The sequence below is a fragment of the Nerophis ophidion genome, linkage group LG06, assembly GCF_033978795.1.
Source record: "Nerophis ophidion isolate RoL-2023_Sa linkage group LG06, RoL_Noph_v1.0, whole genome shotgun sequence".
Taxonomy (NCBI): Eukaryota; Metazoa; Chordata; class Actinopteri; order Syngnathiformes; family Syngnathidae; genus Nerophis; species Nerophis ophidion.
Window position 1 is genome coordinate 6,577,068 of NC_084616.1, and position 24,185 is coordinate 6,601,252.

At 41.0% G+C, this 24,185-nt stretch overlaps 1 protein-coding gene across 1 annotated transcript in view; it reads right to left on the reverse strand.

Annotated features, from left to right (window-relative positions):
• LOC133554105 (ubiquitin carboxyl-terminal hydrolase 11-like) overlaps positions 1–24,185 on the reverse strand; it is a 58,483-nt gene that overhangs the window by 22,070 nt on the left and 12,228 nt on the right. Inside the window, exons 4-10 of the mRNA XM_061902511.1 lie at positions 22,791–22,908; positions 21,103–21,248; positions 16,256–16,317; positions 7,234–7,333; positions 6,912–7,085; positions 6,682–6,840; positions 1,934–2,158 (exon numbers count right to left, since the gene is read on the reverse strand). Of these exons, the coding sequence (XP_061758495.1) occupies positions 1,934–2,158; positions 6,682–6,840; positions 6,912–7,085; positions 7,234–7,333; positions 16,256–16,317; positions 21,103–21,248; positions 22,791–22,908 (984 nt within the window). The remainder of the gene's footprint in view (positions 1–1,933; positions 2,159–6,681; positions 6,841–6,911; positions 7,086–7,233; positions 7,334–16,255; positions 16,318–21,102; positions 21,249–22,790; positions 22,909–24,185) is intronic.

Sequence of the window (24,185 nt, forward strand, 5' to 3'; positions counted from 1 at the left end):
TTTTTGCCCGAAAAGGTAAAATTATGAAATGTAGGTCTAAGTCAGTCCTACATAGAAGTTTTTGTTTCATGTGCCTATGACATTCCTAACGGAAGTTACAAGCAATCTGTTTGTTTTTTTTTCTAGGAGGCGCTAGAGAGCAATTTTGATTTTTGGGGTTTGGTTGTTTAATAAGTTGGGAAGGTTTGCCAGACCGATGTGTGTGTCAAATTTGGTGAGTTTTGAAGCATGTTAAGGGGGTCAAATTAGGGTGCGAAGGTGCGGAATAATAATAAAGAAAGAATAAAACGCACGAAAAATTAAAGCTGCAAGTAGCGTTGGTCGGGCCCGCCTTTGGCTGCTGCCCCCGTGACCCAAACCCGGATAAGCGGTAGAAGCATGGATAGTAGCTACTATTATCATAGGGTATTGTGTGTGTAGAATTTTGAGGACAAAAAAGATTTAATTCCATTTCACATTGTCATTGTCTACTGTTAGCCATAAGTGTCCCAATACTTTTGCCTAGTGTTAGTCCTAAGTGTCCCAATACTTTTGTCCAGTGGTAGTAGCCATCTTGAGACAACAGCAGCATCAGCGCAGTTGATCTTTGAAGGGTCATAAAATCAAAACCGGAGCAGTAATCAAAACTCTTTCGATAACTTTTAATCAGAAGGGTTCAAAGTCTCTCCTGTGCGAGTTTGAAGCCGAAATGACAAACGCGCTCATAGGAGATAATGTTTGAAGAAAGGTGACGGGTTTTTACAAAACTTTTGTTTTGAAGGGGTAATTGCCAACTTCCTGTTGATTTTTGCTGAAAGATGTCAATTATTAAAATGTAGGTCTAAGTGAGACCTACATTGAAGTTTTTGTTTCATGTCTCTCTGACATTCCTACCGGAAGTTACAGGCAGTTTTGTTTGTGTTTTCTTCCTAGGAGCAGTTTTTTCTGTGTTTTATTCAAAAAATTGCGTTAGAGCGCAATTTATAATTTTGGGGTTTGTTTTTTTTACTAGATTGCAATTTTTGCCAGTCCTGATGTGTGTGTCAAGTTTGGTGAGTTTTGAAGCATTTTAAGGGGGTCAAATTACAGGTCAAAGGGGCAAAAATAGCGTTTTTTGCGAAAATTTTGTTTTGAAAGGGTTTTTGCCAACTTCCTGTACATTTTTGCCCGAGAAGGTAAAATTATGAAATGTAGGTCTAAGTCAGTCCTACATAGAAGTTTTTGTTTCATGTCTCTCCGACATTCCTACCGGAAGTTACAAGCAGTTTTGTTTGTGTTTTCTTCCTAGGAACAGTTTTTTCTGTGTTTTATTAAAAAATTGCACTAGAGCGCAATTTTGAGTTTTGGGGTTTGTTTTTTTCATTAGATCGCAACATTCGCCAATCCTTATGTGTGCGCCAAGTTTGGTGACTTTTGAAGCATTTTAAAAGGGGTCAAATCACAGCGCAAAGAGGCAAAAATTGCATTTTTTGCGAACATTTTATTTTAAAGGGGTTTTTGCCAACTTCCTGTAGATTTTTGCTGAAAGAAGTGAGTGTATGAAAATTGGGTCTAAGTCAGACCTACATAGGAGTTTTTGTTTCATGTCGCTATGACATTCCTAACAGAAGTTACATGCAGTTTTGTCTGTAATTTTTTTTCCTAGGGGGCGCTAGAGCGCAATTTTCATTTTGGGGGATTGGTTGCTTAATATGTTGGGAAGGTTTGCTATACCGACGTGTGTGTCAAATTTGGTGAGTTTTGAAGCATGTTAAGGGTGTCAAATTACAGCGCGTAGGTGCGGAATAATAATAAAACACAGCAGTTTCAATAGGGTCCTTGGACCATGGCAAAGGACTCCTGTGGAGTCCTTTGCCATGGACCAAGGACCCTAATTATGTATGAAACAGGAGATAGTTTCCATCCCCATGAAAGGGTAATAGTAATCCTGACAGTGACATGTCCTGTACGTCACCTGCATGGGCTTGGCGTAGGGGTCCAGCGAGACGAAGAAGACCTCCATGACACGCTCCTTGCTGACGGGCAGCGGGACACTCAGGTAGCAGAAAGGGTCGAAGGTCACAGAGACCTTGTGGCACTCGGGACATATGAGTGTGGACTTGAAGAGGCCGTGGAAGGTGTCCACGATCACAGAGTTGTTGCGCCGGCGGTGGTTACGCCACGCCTCCTCCGCCACTTCCTGCTCACATTTGAAACAACATTTTGGCCATGGCTGCAATTTCATGTGTCACATGCACCACATTTGTTTGTTATTTGATGTGTGACATGTGTCACATGCACCACATTTGTTTGTTATTTGATGTGTGACATGTGTCACATGCACCACATTTGTTTGTTATTTGATGTGTGACATGTGTCACATGCACCACATTTGTTTGTTTTCTTCGACTGAGTTGCTTATCTAAAGTGTCTTGTCAACAACAAAGTACACTTTGTGGAGTAGTCAGTGTACGGCTTGTATAACAGTATAGATCATCCATCCATCCATTTTCTACCGCTTGTCCTTTTCGGTGATCGCAGGGGGGGGGGGGGCTGGAGCCTATCTCAGCAGCATTTGGGCGGAAGGCAGAGTACACCCTGGACAAGTCACCCCCCTCATCACATGGCCAGTGGTTCTCAAACTCCAAGTACCACCATCGTGACAACATTAAATACAGTAGTGTAGTAGACCTAAGTATTCATCAAGTACCAACATAATGACATTAAATGCATTAGTGTAGTAGACCTAAGTATTCATTAAGTACCACCATAATGATAACATTAACATACAGTAGTGTAGTAGACCTAAGTATTCATCAAGTACCAACATAACGACATTAAATACATTAGTGTAGTAGACCTAAGTATTCATTAAGTACCACCATAATGACAACATTAAATACAGTAGTGTAGTAGACCTAAGTATTCATTAAGTACCACCATAATGATAACATTAACATACAGTAGTGTAGTAGACCTAAGTATTCATCAAGTACCAACATAACGACATTAAATACATTAGTGTAGTAGACCTAAGTATTCATTAAGTACCACCATAATGACAACATTAAATACAGTAGTGTAGTAGACCTAAGTATTCATCAAGTACCACCATAATGACAACATTAACATACAGTAGTGTAGTAGACTTAAGTATTCATCAAGTACCAACATAATGACATTAAATACATTAGTGTAGTAGACCTAAGTATTCATTAAGTACCACCATAATGACAACATTAAATACAGTAGTGTAGTAGACCTAAGTATTCATTACGTACCACCATCATGACAACATTAAATGCAGTAGTGTAGTAGACCTAAGTATTCATCAAGTGCCACCATAATGACAGCATTAAATACAGTAGTGTAGTAGACCTAAATATTCATTAAGTAGCACCATAATGACAACATTAAATACAGTAGTGTAGTAGACCTAAGTATTCATTAAGTACCACCATAATGACAACATTAAATACAGTAGTGTAGTAGACCTAAATATTCATTAAGTAGCACCATAATGACAACATTAAATACAGTAGTGTAGTAGACCTAAGTATTCATCAAGTGCCACCATAATGACAGCATTAAATACAGTAGTGTAGTAGACCTAAGTATTCATCAAGTACCACCATAATGACAACATTAAATACAGTAGTGTAGTAGACCTAAATATTCATTAAGTAGCACCATAATGACAACATTAAATGCAGTAGTGTAGTAGACCTAAGTATTCATTAAGTACCACCATCATGACAACATTAAATACAGTAGTGTAGTAGACCTAAGTATTCATCAAGTACCAACATAATGACATTAAATACAGTAGTGTAGTAGACCTAAGTATTCATTAAGTACCACCATAATGACAACATTAAATACAGTAGTGTAGTAGACCTAAGTATTCATCAAGTACCAACATAATGACATTAAATACAGTAGTGTAGTAGACCTAAGTATTCATTAAGTACCACCATCATGACAACATTAAATACAGTAGTGTAGTAGACCTAAGTATTCATCAAGTGCCACCATAATGACAACATTAACATACAGTAGTGTAGTAGACCTAAGTATTCATTAAGTACCACCATCATGACAACATTAAATACAGTAGTGTAGTAGACCTAAGTAATCATTAAGTACCACCATCATGACAACATTAAATACAGTAGTGTAGTAGACCTTAGTAGTCATTAAGTACCACCATCATGACAACATTAAATACAGTAGTGTAGTAGACCTAAGTATTCATTAAGTACCACCATCATGACAACATTAAATACAGTAGTGTAGTAGACCTAAGTATTCATTAAGTACCACCATAATGACAACATTAAAGACGGTAGTGTAGTAGACCTAAGTATTCATTAAGTACCACCATAATGACAACATTAAATACAGTAGTGTAGTAGACCTAAGTATTCATTAAGTACCACCATAATGACAACATTAAATACAGTAGTGTAGACCTAAGTATTCATTAAGTACCACCATCATGACAACATTAAATACAGTAGTGTAGTAGACCTAAGTATTCATTAAGTACCACCATCATGACAACATTAAATACAGTAGTGTAGTAGACCTAAGTATTCATTAAGTACCACCATCATGACAACATTAAATACAGTAGTGTAGTAGACCTAAGTAGTCATTAAGTACCACCATCATGACAACATTAAATACAGTGGTGTAGTAGACCTAAGTATTCATTAAGTACCACCATCATGACAACATTAAATACAGTAGTGTAGTAGACCTAAGTATTCATTAAGTACCACCATAATGACAACATTAAATACAGTAGTGTAGTAGACCTAAGTATTCATTAAGTACCACCATAATGACGACATTAAATACAGTAGTGTAGTAGACCTAAGTATTCATTAAGTACCACCATAATGACAACATTAAATGCAGTAGTGTAGTAGACCTAAGTATTCATTAAGTACCACCATAATGACAACATTAAATACAGTAGTGTAGTAGACCTAAGTATTCATTAAGTACCACCATCATGACAACATTAAATGCAGTGGTGTAGTAGACATAAGTATTCATTAAGTACCACTATAATGACAACATTAACATATAGTAGTGTAGTAGACCTAAGTATTCATTAAGTACCACCATCATGACAACATTAAATACAGTAGTGTAGTAGACCTAAGTATTCATTAAGTACCACCATAATGACAACATTAAATACAGTAGTGTAGTAGACCTAAGTATTCATTAAGTACCACCATAATGACGACATTAAATACAGTAGTGTAGTAGACCTAAGTATTCATTAAGTACCACCATGATGACAACATTAAATGCAGTAGTGTAGTAGACCTAAGTATTCATTAAGTACCACCATAATGACAACATTAAATACAGTAGTGTAGTAGACCTAAGTATTCATTAAGTACCACCATCATGACAACATTAAATGCAGTAGTGTAGTAGACCTAAGTATTCATTAAGTACCACCATAATGACAACATTAAATACAGTAGTGTAGTAGACCTAAGTATTCATTAAGTACCACCATCATGACAACATTAAATGCAGTAGTGTAGTAGACCTAAGTATTCATTAAAACAATACAGAGCTGGTGTTTTTGCAAGTATATTGTAACGTTACCCACAGTAAGATTGAATATAGGAAAAAGTGATTGTTAGTTGGAGAATGTACTATGCACTAAAGAGTGGGTGACCTGATGGGGTACAGGTACTATGCACTAAAAAGAGTGGGTGACCTGATGGGGTACAGGTACTATGCACTAAAAAGAGTGGGTGACCTGATGGGGTACAGGTACTATGCACTAAAGAGTGGGTGACCTGATGGGGTACAGGTACTATGCATTAAAAAGAGTGGGTGACCTGATGGGGTACAGGTACTATGCACTAAAGAGTGGGTGACCTGATGGGGTACAGGTACTATGCACTAAAGAGTGGGTGACCTGATGGGGTACAGGTACTATGCACTAAAGAGTGGGTGACCTGATCGTGTACGGGTACTATGCACTAAAGAGTGGGTGACCTGATGGGGTACAGGTACTATGCACTAAAAAGAGTGGGTGACCTGATCATGTACAGGTACTATGCACTAAAGAGTGGGTGACCTGATGGGGTACAGGTACCATGCACTAAAGAGTGGGTGACCTGATGGGGTACAGGTACTATTCACTAAACTAAAGAGTGGGTGACCTGATGGGGTACAGGTACTATGCACTAAAGAGTGGGTGACCTGATGGGGTACAGGTACTATGCACTAAAGAGTGGGTGACCTGATGGGGTACAGGTACTATGCACTAAAGAGTGGGTGACCTGATGGGGTACAGGTACTATGCACTAAAGAGTGGGTGACCTGATGGGGTACAGGCACTATGCACTAAAGAGTGGGTGACCTGATGGGGTACAGGTACTATGCACTAAAGAGTGGGTGACCTGATGGGGTACAGGTACTATGCACTAAAAAGAGTGGGTGACCTGATGGGGTACAGGTACTATGCACTAAAGAGTGGGTGACCTGATGGGGTACAGGTACTATGCACTAAAGAGTGGGTGACCTGATGGGGTACAGGTACTATGCACTAAAGAGTGAGTGAATGATGGGGTACAGGTACTATGCACTAAAGAGTGGGTGACCTGATGGGGTACAGGTACTATGCACTAAAGAGTGGGTGACCTGATGGGGTACAGGTACTATGCACTAAAAAGAGTGGGTGACCTGATCGGGTCGGCCGTCTGCGTCTCTCAGTTCGATGTACTCCTTGTTCTTGACCCGGTTGAGGTCCTCGTGCAGTCCGTCCAGCAGGAAGGAGAGCAGCTCCTGGCTGTCGTGTTGTTGGTACCCCAGGAACTGAGAGGCAAAGTGGCCCACCTTGGTCTGCCCGTGCAAAACAAAACAACCGCCGTCAGCGTGGACGCCCGGGACCGGCCAGCACCTGTCGGCGTCACCTTGAAGACGCGCGGCACCACCGAGTAATGGCGGCCCGACCACATCTGCTTGATGACGTCGGCGTAGGCCTCGGCGATCTCGCCCTTCATGCCCAGCGGGTTGGAGAAGTTGAGCTCCTCCAGGTAGGAGCTCTGCAGGAAGTACTCGGTCAGCGGGGGGGTGTTGCTCAGACACTGCACGGGCAAGGAGACAGCAGCTCAGCAACTCTGTGTGTGTGTGTGTGTGTGTGTGTGTGTGTGTGTGTGTGTGTGTGTGTGTGTGTGTGTGTGTGTGTGTGTGTGTGTGTGTGTGTGTGTGTGTGTGTGTGTGTGGAGGAGGGACCTGCAGGGCAGAGTTCATGAAGCAGGTGTTGCCCAAGTTGGTGAGGCCGCAGACACCAGGCTGACCTCGATACGAGTCCTGATCCTCCACGGAGTTCCTCCTGGGGAAAAAGGAAGTAGCGGGTTATAAGAAAGTAGAAGTAAGTATCATGTGGAGAAGAAGAGGAGTAGAAAAGAGCAGCCGGGCCAAAGTGTGTCATTGAAGGGATATTGTCGTGAGCACCAAAGGTGAGGGAAAAAAAGCCATCATCTCCCTCACTTGTTTGCGCCACTTCTGAAAGAGGAGCAGCTTTTCATGGCTCGTGGACGTGATCCAGCCTAGCTAGACGGGCCGGCCCCCACTTGATGGAGGACAGCCTTGGGAGAAGAAAAGACAACAAGGCTTCTCATGTTTGATGAAGTGCAATCCTCACATCTTCTCATCAAAAAGCTCTCCCCTGTGGAGCCACGCCCCCCATCCCGCCTCCAATTAAATACACTCCTTAGGCGGAAGCAGACAAGAAGTCTTAAACAACTTATTGGGGTGTCACCATTTAGTGGTCAGTTGTAGGGAATATGTACTGTACAAGTTGCACTCAATCAATCAAAGGCATGCTAAGTGCTAAACTAGCCATCAAGGTAGCGTGAAACAGAAAACAAAAGTCAAGTTTAAGCAGCTATTTACAGGAAATGAATGGATGAAGGAGTGCAGAACAGGTCGGTCCCACCGCGCAGCAGCAAGGAACTTAGCCCCATATGTAGATATAACTTTAGATTAGATTAGATAGTACTTTATTTATTCCGTCAGGAAAGTTACAATTTTCAGCACAATCCCATTCAAGATCAGACAAACATTACAGGGGGACAGAACAGGATCGCTGACGGGGCTGCCGGCTTCCAGCGCCCCCTTACAAAAAAAGATGAGATACAGGTAAACAAGGGGGGGGGGGGGGGAGAAAAAAATAGAAGATTAAAATAAAATTAAAAAAATCGGTCTTAGCCTGGGCCCTGGAGAGGGGGTGCAGACTGAGGCCAAGGGAAAAAAACAACAACTCATAGCCATGATACACACCCCTCTTCCATGTGTGTAAGAGGGAAACATCAAACATCAAAGAACACATAGGACATCAAAGACATTAAAGCAGCAGATACAACCAGACACTTCTACATACAGCTATGAATAAAAAGTAAAAGAAACATATCCACTGTGGTGGCCTCTGCGGTGTTCCACGCCATCGTCCGCTGGGGTGGAGGGAGCATGGCCAGAGACAGGAGCAGACCCAACAAAGCAACCAGGACAGTGTCCAGTCCGCATGGATGAGCGATGATACGTCCAAGGAGACTGAGGTGTCCGACACCTGCTCACCCAGCCAAGACACCGCCAAGCCTCTCCGTCCCAGCGCTCAGTGCCAGCTCCGCAGCCCTGTCCCCCTCATCCGCATCTCCTCCAGTCCCTCCAAACTCCGCAGCCCTGTCCCCCTCATCCGCATCTCCTCCAGTCCCTCCAAACTCCACAGCCCTGTCCCCCTCATCCGCATCTCCTCCAGTCCCTCCAAACTCCGCAGCCCTGTCCCCCTCATCCGCATCTCCTCCAGTCCCTCCAAACTCCGCAGCCCTGTCCCCTCATCCGCATCTCCTCCAGTCCCTCCAAACTCCGCAGCCCTGTCCCCTCATCCGCATCTCCTCCAGTCCCTCCAAACTCCGCAGCCCTGTCCCCCTCATCCGCATCTCCTCCAGTCCCTCCAAACTCCGCAGTCCTGTCCCTTCATCCGCATCTCCTCCAGTCCCTCCAAACTCCGCAGCCCTGTCCCCCTCATCCGCATCTCCTCCAGTCCCTCCAAACTCCGCAGCCCTGTCCCCCTCATCCGCATCTCCTCCAGTCCCTCCAAACTCCACAGCCCTGTCCCCCTCATCCGCATCTCCTCCAGTCCCTCCAAACTCCGCAGCCCTGTCCCCCTCATCCGCATCTCCTCCAGTCCCTCCAAACTCCGCAGCCCTGTCCCCTCATCCGCATCTCCTCCAGTCCCTCCAAACTCCGCAGCCCTGTCCCCTCATCCGCATCTCCTCCAGTCCCTCCAAACTCCGCAGCCCTGTCCCCCTCATCCGCATCTCCTCCAGTCCCTCCAAACTCCGCAGTCCTGTCCCTTCATCCGCATCTCCTCCAGTCCCTCCAAACTCCGCAGTCCTGTCCCCTCATCCGCATCTCCTCCAGTCCCTCCAAACTCCGCAGCCCTGTCCTCCTCATCCGCATCTCCTCCAGTCCCTCCAAACTCCGCAGCCCTGTCCCCTCATCCGCATCTCCTCCAGTCCCTCCAAACTCCGCAGCCCTGTCCCCTCATCCGCATCTCCTCCAGTCCCTCCAAACTCCGCAGCCCTGTCCCCTCATCCGCATCTCCTCCAGTCCCTCCAAACTCCGCAGCCCTGTCCCCTCATCCACATCTCCTCCAGTCCCTCCAAACTCCGCAGCCTTGCCCCCTCATCCGCATCTCCTCCAGTCCCTCCAAACTCCGCAGCCCTGTCCTCCTCATCCGCATCTCCTCCAGTCCCTCCAAAGCGACTCCGGTGTGGCAGAGACCCAGCAGCTGGTCTCCATGGCCAAAAGGCTCCCGGGAGGCAGATCCAGAAGTCCACAAAAAAAAAAGCACCACAGAGGTCACGAAAATCTCCCTGGATACGGGACTTGTCGTCTTGCACACCAACACACCCTATCTCAGACCAGGTCCTGATCACTAATATCACACCGGGCTGTAAGATTCCAGCCCTCCAGACTTCAAAGGCCGTCAGGAAGTGAAAAGTCCAGTCTGGTGCTCCGTCCTTTGATCAAGTGACCTGCTTTAATCCACCACCTTGTCACACAGTCCCAAAGGGTCCCGGACCAAAAGGCAAAAAAAAAAATATAATACCACATGAAAACAAGAGGGAAACACAAAAGGATGACACAAGAGCGCCATCTTGGAACGCTACGTCTTTTAGGGTTAAGGCTCTAAAAAGGCAGATTTCAGCCATTTCCAGGAGTTCTATAAGCAGTTCCTCCTCCATATTTCATCCTATGGCTATCAACAACACCCAGACAGACGGAGGTTGCAACGTTTTTAAGCATTTAGGTTGTCATTACAGGACGTGGGGTGAGGCCCTTTACAACTTTACCCTAGAGCTGGGCTCTCCAATTCAAACTGGCTGCCAAGTCAACCAATCAATCAATCAATGTTTATTTATATAGACCCAAATCACAAATGTGTCAAAGGACTGCACAAATCATTACGACTACAACATCCTCGGAAGAACCCACAAAAGGGTAAGGAAAACTCACACCCAGTGGGACGCCAGTGACAATGCTGACTATGAGAAACCTTGGGGAGGACCTCAGATGTGGGCAACCCCCCCCCCCCCCCCCCCCCTCTAGGGGACCAGATATTTTAACCCAAATGACTGTAAATGTCAAATTGTCTGTATAATCCAACTCTGGCCATTTTTTTTTTACAGTGCAAGCTATGAATTAAAAAAAACAGTACCTAAATTCTGGCAACTGAGCTGCTCGTTTTTGTATTGGCTTGTTTTCACAGGTGCATTACTGCACCTAATTACTGGAAATGGGCTTCACGGTGGCAGATGGGGTTAGTGCGTCTGCCTCACAATACGAAGGATCTTGCAGTCCTGGGTTCAAATCCAGGCTCGGGATCTTTCTGTGTGGAGTTTGGCATGTTCTCCCCGTGAATGCGTGGGTTCCCTCCGGGTACTCCGGCTTCCTCCCGCCTCCAAAGACATGCACCTGGGGATAGGCCCCTCCCACCTCCAAGGACTTGCACCTGGGGATAGGCCCCTACCACTTCCAAAGACATGCAACTGGGGATAGGTTGATTGGCAACACTAAATGGGCCCTAGTGTGTGAATGTTGTCTGTCTATCTGTGTTGGCCCTGCGATGAGGTGGCGACTTGTCCAGGGTGTACCCCGCCTTCCGCCCGATTGTAGCTGAGATAGGCGCCAGCGCCCCCCGCCACCCCGAAAGGTAGAAAATGGATGGATGGATGGATTACTGGAAATGGAAAATTGATGACTTTTCCACAGTCCAGCCTTGATGACTGAGCAGCTTTAAAGAGTCCAGTATCTAACTGAGGAGCCGCACTCTGGGCATCCTGGTCTGACGAGGACCAAACCAAAGCAACGGTTGCTGATCAGTGGCCATGTTCGTTGTTGCTTCTATCCAAAGTGCCTCCTGCTCTTAGCCATAAGCTAACTCAGCACCATGTCAAGTGCAATGGTGCGTTCCATTAACCTCCGAATTTGGGAGTCGGGAGCTGGGAACGAGGTCACAGCCGAGTTCTGAGAGTTCCTGGTACGAGACGGAAAGATACTCTTGCACTCGCCTTCTCTGAATATAAACAACTAGTGGAGAGCAAACTTCAAACACGGTTGATGAAAAGGTCAAAGGTACACAAGACCTACAACAGTACTGATTTAGTGCCACAACATCTAGTCAGAAGCTATTATTGTTTACACTCTTTGAAGCCAAGTGGAATATATCATCTTGGGGGCCATTCCACTTGACAGTACAATTGGAAGGCACCGTAAGACTGTAAAGCAGGGGTGCCCACACTTTTTCTGCAGGCGAGCTACTTTTCAATTGACCAACTCGAAGGGATCTACCTCATTTATATATATCTATTATTTATGAAAGAGACATTTTTGTAAACAAGTTAAATGTGTTTAATGATAATACAAGCATGTGTAACACATTTAGATGTCTTTCTTTCACCAAGACAAGAATATAAGTTGGCGTATTACCTGATTCTGATGACTTGCATTGATTGGAATCAGACAGTAATGATGATAACGCCCACATTTTCAAATGGAGGAGAAAAAAAAGTTGTTTTTTCTGTACAATACCACATTAAAATGGTTGGTTTTTGGCCTCTAATTCATCCAGCTTCCATACACTTTACAAGAAAAACATTGGCGGCAAATTCCGTAGCTTGCTTGATTGACATTCACGGCACCCGAGGGTCTTGTGAGATGACGCTGGCTGCTGCCAGTTCATTATTATGAAAAAATGACAGAGAGGAAGGCGAGAAACTCTTTTTATTTCAACAGACTTTCGCGCCGTCCCTTCCGTCAAAACTCTAAAGGCCGACTGCACATTTCCTATCTTCACAATAAAAGCCCTGCTTCATGCTGCCTGCGCTAACAAAATAAGAGTCTGGGAAAGCTGGCGTGCACAAGTGATGTGTACGCCAGCTTTCTGAGGGATCGCTTGTGCACGCCAGTTTTCCGAGACTCTGTATTTAGTTAGCGCAGGCAGCATGAAGCAGGGCTTTTATTGTGAAGATAGGAAATGTGCAGTCGGCCTTTAGAGTTTTGACGGAAGGTACGGCGCGAGAGTCTGTTGAAATAAAAAGTGTTTCTCGCCTTCCTCTCGGTCATATTTTCATAATAATGATCTTGCAGCAGCCAGCGTCATCTCACAAGACCCTCCGGTACCGTGAATGTCATTTAAGTGACGTCTTGGTGAAGATTGATGATCACTCATTTTTAGGTCTATTTTTTTTAAAAGCCTGGCTGGAGATGGACTGACACACCCCCCGCGGTCGACTGGTAGCTCGCGATCGACGTAATGGGCACCCCTGCTGTAAAGTTAGCATTTAGCTAACATAGCTACGCTAGTGGCTGCGTCCTCCTGTCCCCCTCCTTAATATTACATCCTTTAAGTTAATGAGTAATCTTACTCTTGATTTGTATTGCATTCAAAGCTCTTATTGATTGAAGGAGGTTTTGGCTCAAAAATCTCACGATACATGGCCCCATTCATTCTTTCCTTAACACGGATCAGTCGTCCTGTCCCCTTAGCAGAAAAACAGCCTCAAAGCATGATGTTTCCACCCCCATGCTTCACAGTAGGTATGGTGTTCTTGGGATGCAACTCAGTATTCTTTATTCCTCCAAACACCACCAGTTGAGTTTATACCAAAAAGTCCTATTTTGGTTTCATCTGACCACATGACATTCTCCCAATCCTCCGCTGTATCATCCATGTATCCATTTTGGTATCAACTCAACTCCTACTGTTTGGAGGAAGAAGAATACTGAGTTGCATCCCAAGAACACCATACCTACTGTGAAACATGGGGGTGGAAACATCATGCTTTGGGGCTGTTTTTCTGCTAAGGGGACAGGACGACTGATCCGTGTTAAGGAAAGAATGAATGGGGCCATGTATCGTGAGATTTTGAGCCAAAACCTCCTTCCATCAGTGAGAGCTTTGAATGCTTGACCAAATACTTATTTTCCACCATAATTTACAAATAAATTCTTTAAAATTCCTACAATGTGAATTCCTGGATTTTTTTCCCACATTCTGTCTCTCACAGTTGAAGTGTACCTATGATGAAAATTACAGACTTCTGTCATCATTTTAAGTGGGAGAACTTGCACAATCGCTGGCTGACTAAATACTTTTTGCCCCACTGTATATACTTACAGCATGTATATATTACATGTTATTATGAATGTTACTAGATACTACATATGTACTTAAATCATGTATACATTACATGTTATTATGAATGTTACTAGATACTACATATATACTTACAGCATGTATATATTACATGTTATTATGAATGTTACTAGATACTACATATGTACTTAAATCATGTATATATTACATGTTATTATGAATCTTACTAGATGACATATATACTTCCATCATGTATACATTACATGTTATTATGAATGTTACTAGATACCACACATATACTTACAGCATGTATATATTACATGTTATTATGAATGTTACTAGATACTACATATATACTTATATCATGTTTGTATTACATGTTATTGTGAATGTTACTAGATACTACATATGTACTTAAATCATGTATATATTACATGTCATTATGAATCTTACTAGATGACATATATACTTCCATCATGTATATATTACATGTTATTATGAATGTTACTAGATACTACATATATACTTATATCATGTTTGTATTACATGTTATTATGAATGTTACTAGATATTACATATGTACTTAAATCATGTATATATTACCTGTTATAATGAATCTTACTAGATGACATATATACTTCCATCATGTATATATTACATGTTATTATGAATGTTACTAGATACTACATATGTACTTAAATCATGTATATATTACATGTTATTATGAATGTTACTAGATACTACATATATACTTATATCATGTTTGTATTACATGTTATTATGAATGTTACTAGATACTATATATGTACTTAAATCATGTATATATTACATGTTATTATGAATCTTACTAGATGACATATATACTTCCATCATGTATACATTACATGTTATTATGAATGTTACTAGATACTACATATGTACTTAAATCATGTATATATTACATGTCATTATGAATCTTAGTAGATGACATATATACTTCCATCATGTATATATTACATGTTATTATGAATGTTACTAGATACTACATATATACTTATATCATGTTTGTATTACATGTTATTATGAATGTTACTAGATACTACATATGTACTTAAATCATGTATATATTACATGTTATTATGAATCTTACTAGATGACATTTTTACTTCCATCATGTATATATTACATGTTATTATGAATGTTACTAGATACTACATATGTACTTAAATCATGTATATATTACATGTCATTATGAATCTTACTAGATGACATATATACTTCCATCATGTATATATTACATGTTATTATGAATGTTACTAGATACTACATATATACTTATATCATGTTTGTATTACATGTTATTATGAATGTTACTAGATACTACATATGTACTTAAATCATGTATGTATTACATGTTATTATGAATCTTACTAGATGACATATATACTTCCATCATGTATACATTACATGTTATTATGAATGTTACTAGATACTACATATGTACTTAAATCATGTATATATTACATGTCATTATGAATCTTACTAGATACTACATATATACTTCCATCATGTATATATTACATGTTATTATGAATGTTACTAGATACTACATATATACTTATATCATGTTTGTATTACATGTTATTGTGAATGTTACTAGATACTACATATGTACTTAAATCATGTATATATTACATGTTATTATGAATCTTACTAGATGACATATATACTTCCATCATGTATACATTACATGTTATTATGAATGTTACTAGATACTACACATATACTTACAGCATGTATATAAAACCTCAATGAAGGTGTTTTTTTAAGGGCTTTGGAGGCAGAATTGCACGGCTCCCTTAGGAGCTTCATTGCAAGCTGACTTTTGATCGCATTTATTTACTTTTTAAAATGCAAAAAATGAAATAAAAAAAGAACATCCGTCGTCATGTGTTTCATAATGATCATAAACAACAGGCAAAAATCCAGAAAAGTGCAGTTCCTCTTTAGGTCAGGCTGATAAGTAAATAATAAAAAAAAAAAAGTACTAAATTAAATACCCTGCATAAGAAATACGCAAGGCAAGGATGGTTGGACAAGTATGTCGTGCTAAAAATACATTTCTCGATCAAATTTAAGTGCAAATGAAAACAGAGCTGTAGAACTTTAGTCATATTTTTTGCGCTGAGGCAACTTTTCTCTGACATTAGCTTCAGACAAGTTAGTACATGCGCACCACGGCTGGGAAAGTTGGTGTTTTTGCTGACCCCCTGAGGGCGGGGCAAGTGGATAAAGTACACAATAGTGCTCCCACACACACACACACCCTATCTATTAGCACTCAAGCTAAACCACGCTCTATTAAAAGCACTTTAAAAGAATAAATTCCAGGACCATGCGCGTCCCAAACATTCTCCTGGCACCTGGCACAACTGCTGTAGTCTACTTTCATTCGGGACTTGTCCCCTCACTAAGCAGTCAGGACACGTACCCTGGCCCAAAGCAACATGGCAGCGCCAAAGGCAAGTGTTTTTGCTTTCGTCCTCAACACCAACAACTCATTCCAAGTGATGACAACCAGGAGCAACACAAGAAAATGAAAGCAAAACTTACATGATTTGAGGTCTGGAGCTCGGCCAGGTGCCGTCAGCATTCCTCGTCTCCATGATCACCGTCTGAAATGCACACGCACACACAGTCTCATCACAGGTGCACTTTAAACACGAAATGGGCTAATTAGACCCTTTTTTAACCCGCCATTGGCAGGTGGCTACATACTGTATTATTTACAGTACATTTTGGAAAATAAAGTCATAATATACACATTTTATTTGATCTTCTTACAAGAATAAGTCATTGGTGATAACCAGAGGTGGGTAGTAACGCGCTCCATTTACTCCGTTACATCTACTTGAGTAACTTTTGGGATAAATTGTACTTCTAAGAGTAGTTTTTATGCAACATACTTTTACTTTTACTTGAGTATCAATCAATCAATCAATCAATCAATGTATTTTATTTCGGCAATCTTCACATAAAACAAAGAACAACAACAAGAAAAGAAAAACAAAAAACAAAAAAACAAAAACAAAAAAAAAACACTCATTTGAGCAATGATTGAGCCGAAAGGGTGTAGGTTGAAGCAACGCTTATATAAACCTACCCCATCACAACAAGAACAAGCTTCAAAATATATAAAATCTAAAACATGCTTCACTTATATTACTTTTTTTTTTTTTTAAACAATATATAAGCAACATATATGTAGCACACGTCTCATATACATAGTTTAACATTTAAATCAAACATATACATTTGTACACTTATATATATATATATATACATATACATACACACACATATATATATATACATATACACATACATACATACACACACATATATATATATATACATATACATACACATATACACACATACATACATACATTATACATACACAATTCATTTAAATTCCATATAAAGTGGTAATATATACATTTTAATATTTAGTATATTTATAGAGAAGGAACGCTACTTTTACTCCGCTCCATTTATCTGCAATCAGGTCGCTAATCGCTACTTTTTTTTTTATCGATCTGTTAATGCACGTTTTGTTTGTTTTGATTTTGTCAGACACGCATTCAAAGTAGGAACTACGCTTGCTTGCGTTTCACCAATCAAATGCAGTCACTGGTGACGTTGGACCAATCAAACAGAGCCAGGTGGTCACGTGACCGTCACACGTAGAACCCGACATGTTGAAAAACTTATTGGGGTGTTAGCATTTAGTGGTCAACTGTACGGAATATGTACTGTACTGTGCAATCTACTAATAAAAGTTTAAATCAATCAACCAATCAATCAAAAGTGTAAAGGAAAAAAGACACTTTTTATTTCAACCGTACTCCCGTCAAAAGCCTAAAGACTGATCGCACAGTTCCTGTCTTCACAATAAAAGCGCCGCTCCATCGCGCCTGCGCTAACAAAATAAGAGTCTCCGAAAGCCAGCGCAAACAAGCTAGCAAGCTACGGAGTTTGCCGCCAATGTATTTCTTGTAAAGTGTATAAAAACGAATATGGGAGCCAAAAACCAACGACTTTCATGATGTATTAGACAGGAAGGAGGAACCTTTTTTTCTCCTCCATTTGAAAACCGGGACGTTATCAGCACTATACTGTCTGATTCCAATCAATGCAAGTCATCAGAATCAGGTAATACACCAACTTTTATTCTTGTCTTCATTAAAGATAGGAATCTATATGTTAAACATGCATGTATATTCATTAAAACACCTTTAACGTGAACAAAAACCGCAAAATAAATATAAATTATATACTGTATACATAAAGGTATGTATGTATATATATATATACACTTGGTCATTTATTAAGTAATTGATAAATGTTGAAAAACTAATTGGGTTTTTACCATTTAGTGGTCAACTGTACGGAATATGTACTGTACTGTGCAATATACTAATAAAAGTTTCAATCAATCAACCAAACGTGTAAAGGAAAAAAAGACACTTTTTATTTCAACCGTACTTCCCGTCAAAACCCTAAAGACTGATCGCACAGTTCCTGTCTTCACAATAAAAGCGCCGCTCCATCGCGCCTGCGCTAACAAAATAAGAGTCTCCGAAAGCCAGCGCAAACAAGCTAGCAAGCTACGGAGTTTGCCGCCAACGTATTTCTTGTAAAGTGTATAAAAAGGAATATGGAAGCTGGACAAATAAGATGCCAAAAACCAACGACTTTCATGATGTATTAGACAGGAAGGAGGAACCTTTTTTTCTCCTCCATTTGAAAACCGGGACGTTATCAGCACTATACTGTCTGATTCCAATCAATGCAAGTCATCAGAATCAGGTAATACACCAACTTTTATTCTTGTCTTCATTAAAGATAGGAATCTATACGTTAAACATGCATGTATATTCATTAAAACACCTTTAACGTGAACAAAAACCGCAAAATAAATATAAATTATATACTGTATGTATAAAGGTATGTATGTATATATATATATACACTTGGTCATTTATTAAGTAATTGATAAATGTTGAAAAACTCATTGGGGTGTTACCATTTAGTGGTCAATTGTACGGAATATGTACTGTACTGTGCAATCTACTAATAAAAGTTTCAATCAATCAACCAATCAATCAAAAGTGTAAAGGAAAAAAGACACTTTTTATTTCAACCGTACTTCCGTCAAAACCCTAAAGACTGATCGCACAGTTCCTGTCTTCACAATAAAAGCGCCGCTCCATCGCGCCTGCGCTAAAAAAATAAGAGTCTCCGAAAGCCAGCGCAAACAAACTAGCAAGCTACGGAGTTTGCCGCCTATGTATTTCTTGTAAAGTGTATAAAAACGAATATGGGAGCCAAAAACCAACGACTTTCATGATGTATTAGACAGGAAGGAGGAACCTTTTTTTCCTCCTCCATTTGAAAATGTGGGCGTTATCGGCACTATACTGTCTGATTCCAATCAATGCAAGTCATCAGAATCAGGTAATACACCAACTTTTATTCTTGTCTTCATTAAAGATAGGAATCTATACGTTAAACATGCATGTATATTCATTAAAACACCTTTAACGTGAAAAAAAACCGCAAAATAAATAAATATAAATTATATACTGTATATATAAAGGTATGTATATATATATATATATATATATATATATATATATATATATATATATGTGTGTGTGTATGTATATATGAGGTAGATCACCTCGACTTGGTCATTTATTAATTGATTAACGTTGAAAAACTTATTGGGGTGTTACCATTTAGTGGTCAATTGTACGGAATATGTACTGTACTGTGTAATCTACTAATACAAGTTTCAATCAATCAATAAATGCCTACTGAGGCTATGGTGCTGTTATGTTATTGTGGCTCAATTTGCCTTAATTTTTTATTTATTTTAATGTATTATTATTTAATATATATTATTGTTTTAGTTGCTTAAGAGATATTCCTGGCTCTGAATTTGCTTATTGCTATTTTTATGTTTTTGTGCATTACTTGTTGCCGTAATCAGGTTACTCATCAGTTACTCAGTACTTGAGTAGTTTTTTCCACAACATACTTTTTACTTTTACTCAAGTAAATATTTGGGTGACTACTCCTTACTTTTACTTGAGTAATAAATCTCTAACGTAACTGTACTCTTACTTGAGTACAATTTCTGGCTACTCTACCCACCTCTGGTGTTAACCAAATCCCAAGACGATGAAAATAAATACAATGGTGGTCAAAAGTGTACTGTCTTGACTTTCCAATCATTTCTTATTTTCTTGTGATGTGGTGATTGGAACACATACTTGTTGCTCACGAAAAACAATTATTTTATGAATTTATTATGGCTCTACTGACAATGTGAGCAAGCAAAAGTATACGTACAGCAATGTTCATATTTGCTTACATGTCCCTTGGCAAGTTTCATCTGACATCACACGGACAAAGAGAAGACCTTTGCTCACATTTTCAGTAGAGCCATAATACATTCATCAAAGAAGGAATACCCAGAACCCCTTGCAGCACTAACTCTTCCGGGACACTACAATATAGCCCATGAATGTTTTTTGTGAGCAACAACTATGGTATAGCTCGGTAGCTATGGTATGGCGGTATAGCTCGGTTGGTAGAGTGGCCGTGCCAGCAACTTGAGGGTTGCAGGTTCGATTCCCGCTTCCGCCATCCTAGTCACTGCCGTTGTGTCCTTGGGCAAGACACTTTACCCACCTGCTCCCAGTGCCACCCACACTGGTTTAAATGGAACTTAGATATTGGGTTTCACTATGTAAAGCGCTTTGAGTCACTAGAGAAAAGCGCTATATAAATATAATTCAATTCAATGTGCTCCAATCACTACATCACAAAAAAACAAGAGTTGTAGAAATGAATTGAAAGTCAAGAAAGCCATGACATCATCTTCTTTACAAGTGTACGTACACTTTTGACCAATACTGTATACAAGTCTGCAGTAAAACAAATTCTATTAAGTGCAATATTGTGAAGAAAAAGCCTAAACACGTATGATGGGCAATATATTCATATTTACAAATAATAAATCAAATATGTATATTATATATAGGTTAAAGGGGACGGTGTGGCGCAGTGGGAGAGTGGCCTTGCGCTACCCGAGGGTCCCTGGTTCAAATCCCACCTAGTGCCAACCTCGTCACGTCCGTTGTGTCCTGAGCAAGACACTTCACCCTTGCTCCTGATGGGTGCTGGTTGACGCCTTGCATGGCAGCTCCCTCCATCAGTGTGTGAATGTGTGTGTGAATGGGTAAATGTGGAAGTAGTGTCAAAGCGCTTTGAGTACCTTGAAGGTAGAAAAGCGCTATACAAGTACAACCCATTTATCATTTATTTATTTAAAATAGCCTGTAGAAGAAAAAGAAGGTAACATGAATAAATGATAAAGTAGTACTGACCATCCCTGAGCTGAGGCAGGCGTCCAGCACGCTCATGTGGACGTTCCTGAGGCGTTCACAATTGTTGTCGGAGCTTTTCATCCACAGACGACACTCGGAGGTCTGAGGCAGCGAGAAGGCCTGGCACATGGCCGACTGGATGGACTCTGAAAGAACAACAATGTCATTCTACAGCGTATTCACCGCTAATACTCATACTTTGCCAACCCTCCCGATTTTCCCGGACTCGCCAAATTTCAGTGCCTCTCCCGGGGTAAACATTCTCCCAAATTTCTCCCGTTCTACCCGAACGACAATATTGGGGGTGTGCGTTAACAACCTGTCGTCACGTCCACTTTTCCGACATAGAAATATCGTGCCAACCCAGTCACATAATATATGCGACTTTCATACACACAAGTGAATGCAACGCATACTTGTTCAACAGCCATACAGGTCAAACTGAGGGTGGCCCGTATAAACAACTTTATCAATCTTACAAATATGCGCCACACTGTGAACCCACACCAAACAAGAACAACAAACACATTTTGGGAGAACATCTGCACCGTAACACAACATAAACATAAACAACATTTCTTTCTCCTATGTCCCCCCCTCCCTTGTGGAGGGGGTCCGGTCCGATGACCATGGATGAAGTACTGACTGTCCAGAGTCGAGACCCAGGATGGACCGCTCGTCGGGACCCAGGATGGACCGCTCGCCTGTATCGGTTGGGGACATCTCTACGCTGCTGATCCGCTTGAGATGGTTTCCTGTGGACGGGACTCTCACTGCTGTCTTGGAGCCACTATGGATTGAACTTTCACAGTATCATGTTAGACCCGCTCGACATCCATTGCTTTCGGTCCCCTAGAGGGGGGAGGGTTGCCCACATCTGAGGTCCTCTCCAAGGTTTCTCATAGTCAGCATTGTCACTGGCGTCCCACTGGATGTGAATTCTCCCTGCCCACTGGGTGTGAGTTTTCCTTGCCCTTTTGTGGGTTCTTCCGAGGATGTTGTAGTCGTAATGATTTGTGCAGTCCTTTGAGACATTTGTGATTTGGGGCTATATAAATAAACATTGATTGATTGATTGATGATAAACATCCATCCATCCATCCATCTTCTTCCGCTTATCCGAGGTCGGGTCGAATGCCGCTGTATAATACCGGCGGGCCAGCTCTAAGTTAATTTGATATTGCTTCAAGGGCCACATTTAATTACAGGGCGGGCCAGAGTTTGACATCCATGTACTAGAGTGTCTCATGTAGGAGTGTTTACATGCATATTTGTACGTGCTATCATAATGTAATACATTTAACGTCATTTGCTAATATGTTAATATAACACATTTATAAATGTCTGTTAGTGTTATTAACTTACAAAGGCACTTGTTTGTATTGTTTCAATGTCACAAGACATCAGTGTGGGGTTATTAAGTCGGTTTAGCCAACTTCTGTTTTGTTTGATCAGCCGTTTTACTGCCCTGTTACAGACACCGTTTAGAAACAAGTACGGTGTGTAAATAAACATCTACAGAATATTGCTGTGTAAATAAGAAATGTCAAAAAGGTATATATCTGCAGCTAGTGAATGGAAAATATTATTTTCTTGCAAAATGTTGCGTGTGCGCTCTGTAGCCTGGAAAATGGTGTATTAAATGCACAGTATGTACATATATAGCCTGCATTGTCACGACTACTTACGTATGTTGTCGGTGCGGCTGAACTGCGCCGTGGTGATGTTGTCCATGTTGCTATGGAGACAGAGGAAGAGCTCCACCGGGTACACCTCCACCTTGAGGGTGCTGGGCAGGTCCACCACCTGAAACACACACACACACACACACACACACACACACACACACACACACTGAAAGGGAAGTCACGATCCAAGGAGAAGAAGGCATTTTAAAAATGTTTTTCTTTTCATCAAACAGATCTGTATATTTTCTATATTAGTGATTATTATTAGTGATTCCCAAAGCCCAAAAAAAGTCTGCGGGCCATAGAGCTTTTTCATTTCGGGCTCCAGTACTCTGGAATGCCCTCCCGGTAAAAGTTTGAGATGCCACCTCAGTAGAAGCATTTAAAACTCATTTGTATACTCTAGCCTTTAAATAGACTCCCTTTTTAGACCAGTTGATCTGCCGCTTGTTTTCTTTTTCTCCTATGTCCCACTCTCCCTTGTGGAGGGGGTCCGGTCCGATCCGGTGGCCATGTACTGCTCGCCCGTGTATCGGCTGGGGACATCTCTGCGCTGCTGATCCGCCTCCGCTTGGGATGGTTTCCTGCTGGCTCCGCTGTGAACGGGACTCTCGCTGCTGTGATGGATCCGCTTTGAACTGGACTCTCGCGACCGTGTTGGATCCATTATGGATTGAACTTTCACAGTATCATGTTAGACCCGCTCGACATCCATTGCTTTCCTCCTCTCCAAGGTTCTCATAGTCATCATTGTCACCGACGTCCCACTGGGTGGGAGTTTTTCCTTGCCCTTATGTGGGCCTACCGAGGATGTGGTAGTGGTTTGTGCAGCCCTTTGAGACACTAGTGATTTAGGGCTATGTAAGTAAACATTGATTGATTGATTGATTGATAAGGTTCTGAATAAGAAACAAAACGTTCATCAGGGGTAGAAAAATGTTAAATCATGCGATGTTATTTCAATTCTTTTTCGGATTATATAATATATTGATTGTTAATGGTTTAAAAGTGTCCATTATCATGTTTTGGCACAGGAAGTTGGACCTTTCCTTTACATTTGAGAATCCAAAAAAAACTTTCTGTACAATTGCAATGAATGGAAATTGAACATTTGAATGACGTTGTTTATTTATTGACTGGGCTTGTCCAATTAATTTTTACTTTCCATCTATTGCAGGGGTTAAAAAACATACTTTTTCCAGGTGAAGTGAATTGAAGTCAATTATATTTATATAGCGCTTTTCTCAAGTGACTCAAAGCGCTTTACAGAGTGACACCCAATATCTAAGTTACATTTAAACCAGTGTGGGTGGCACTGGGAGCAGGTGGGTAAAGCGCCTTGCCCAAGGGCACAACAGCAGTGACTAGCATGGCACACGCGGGAATCGAACCTGC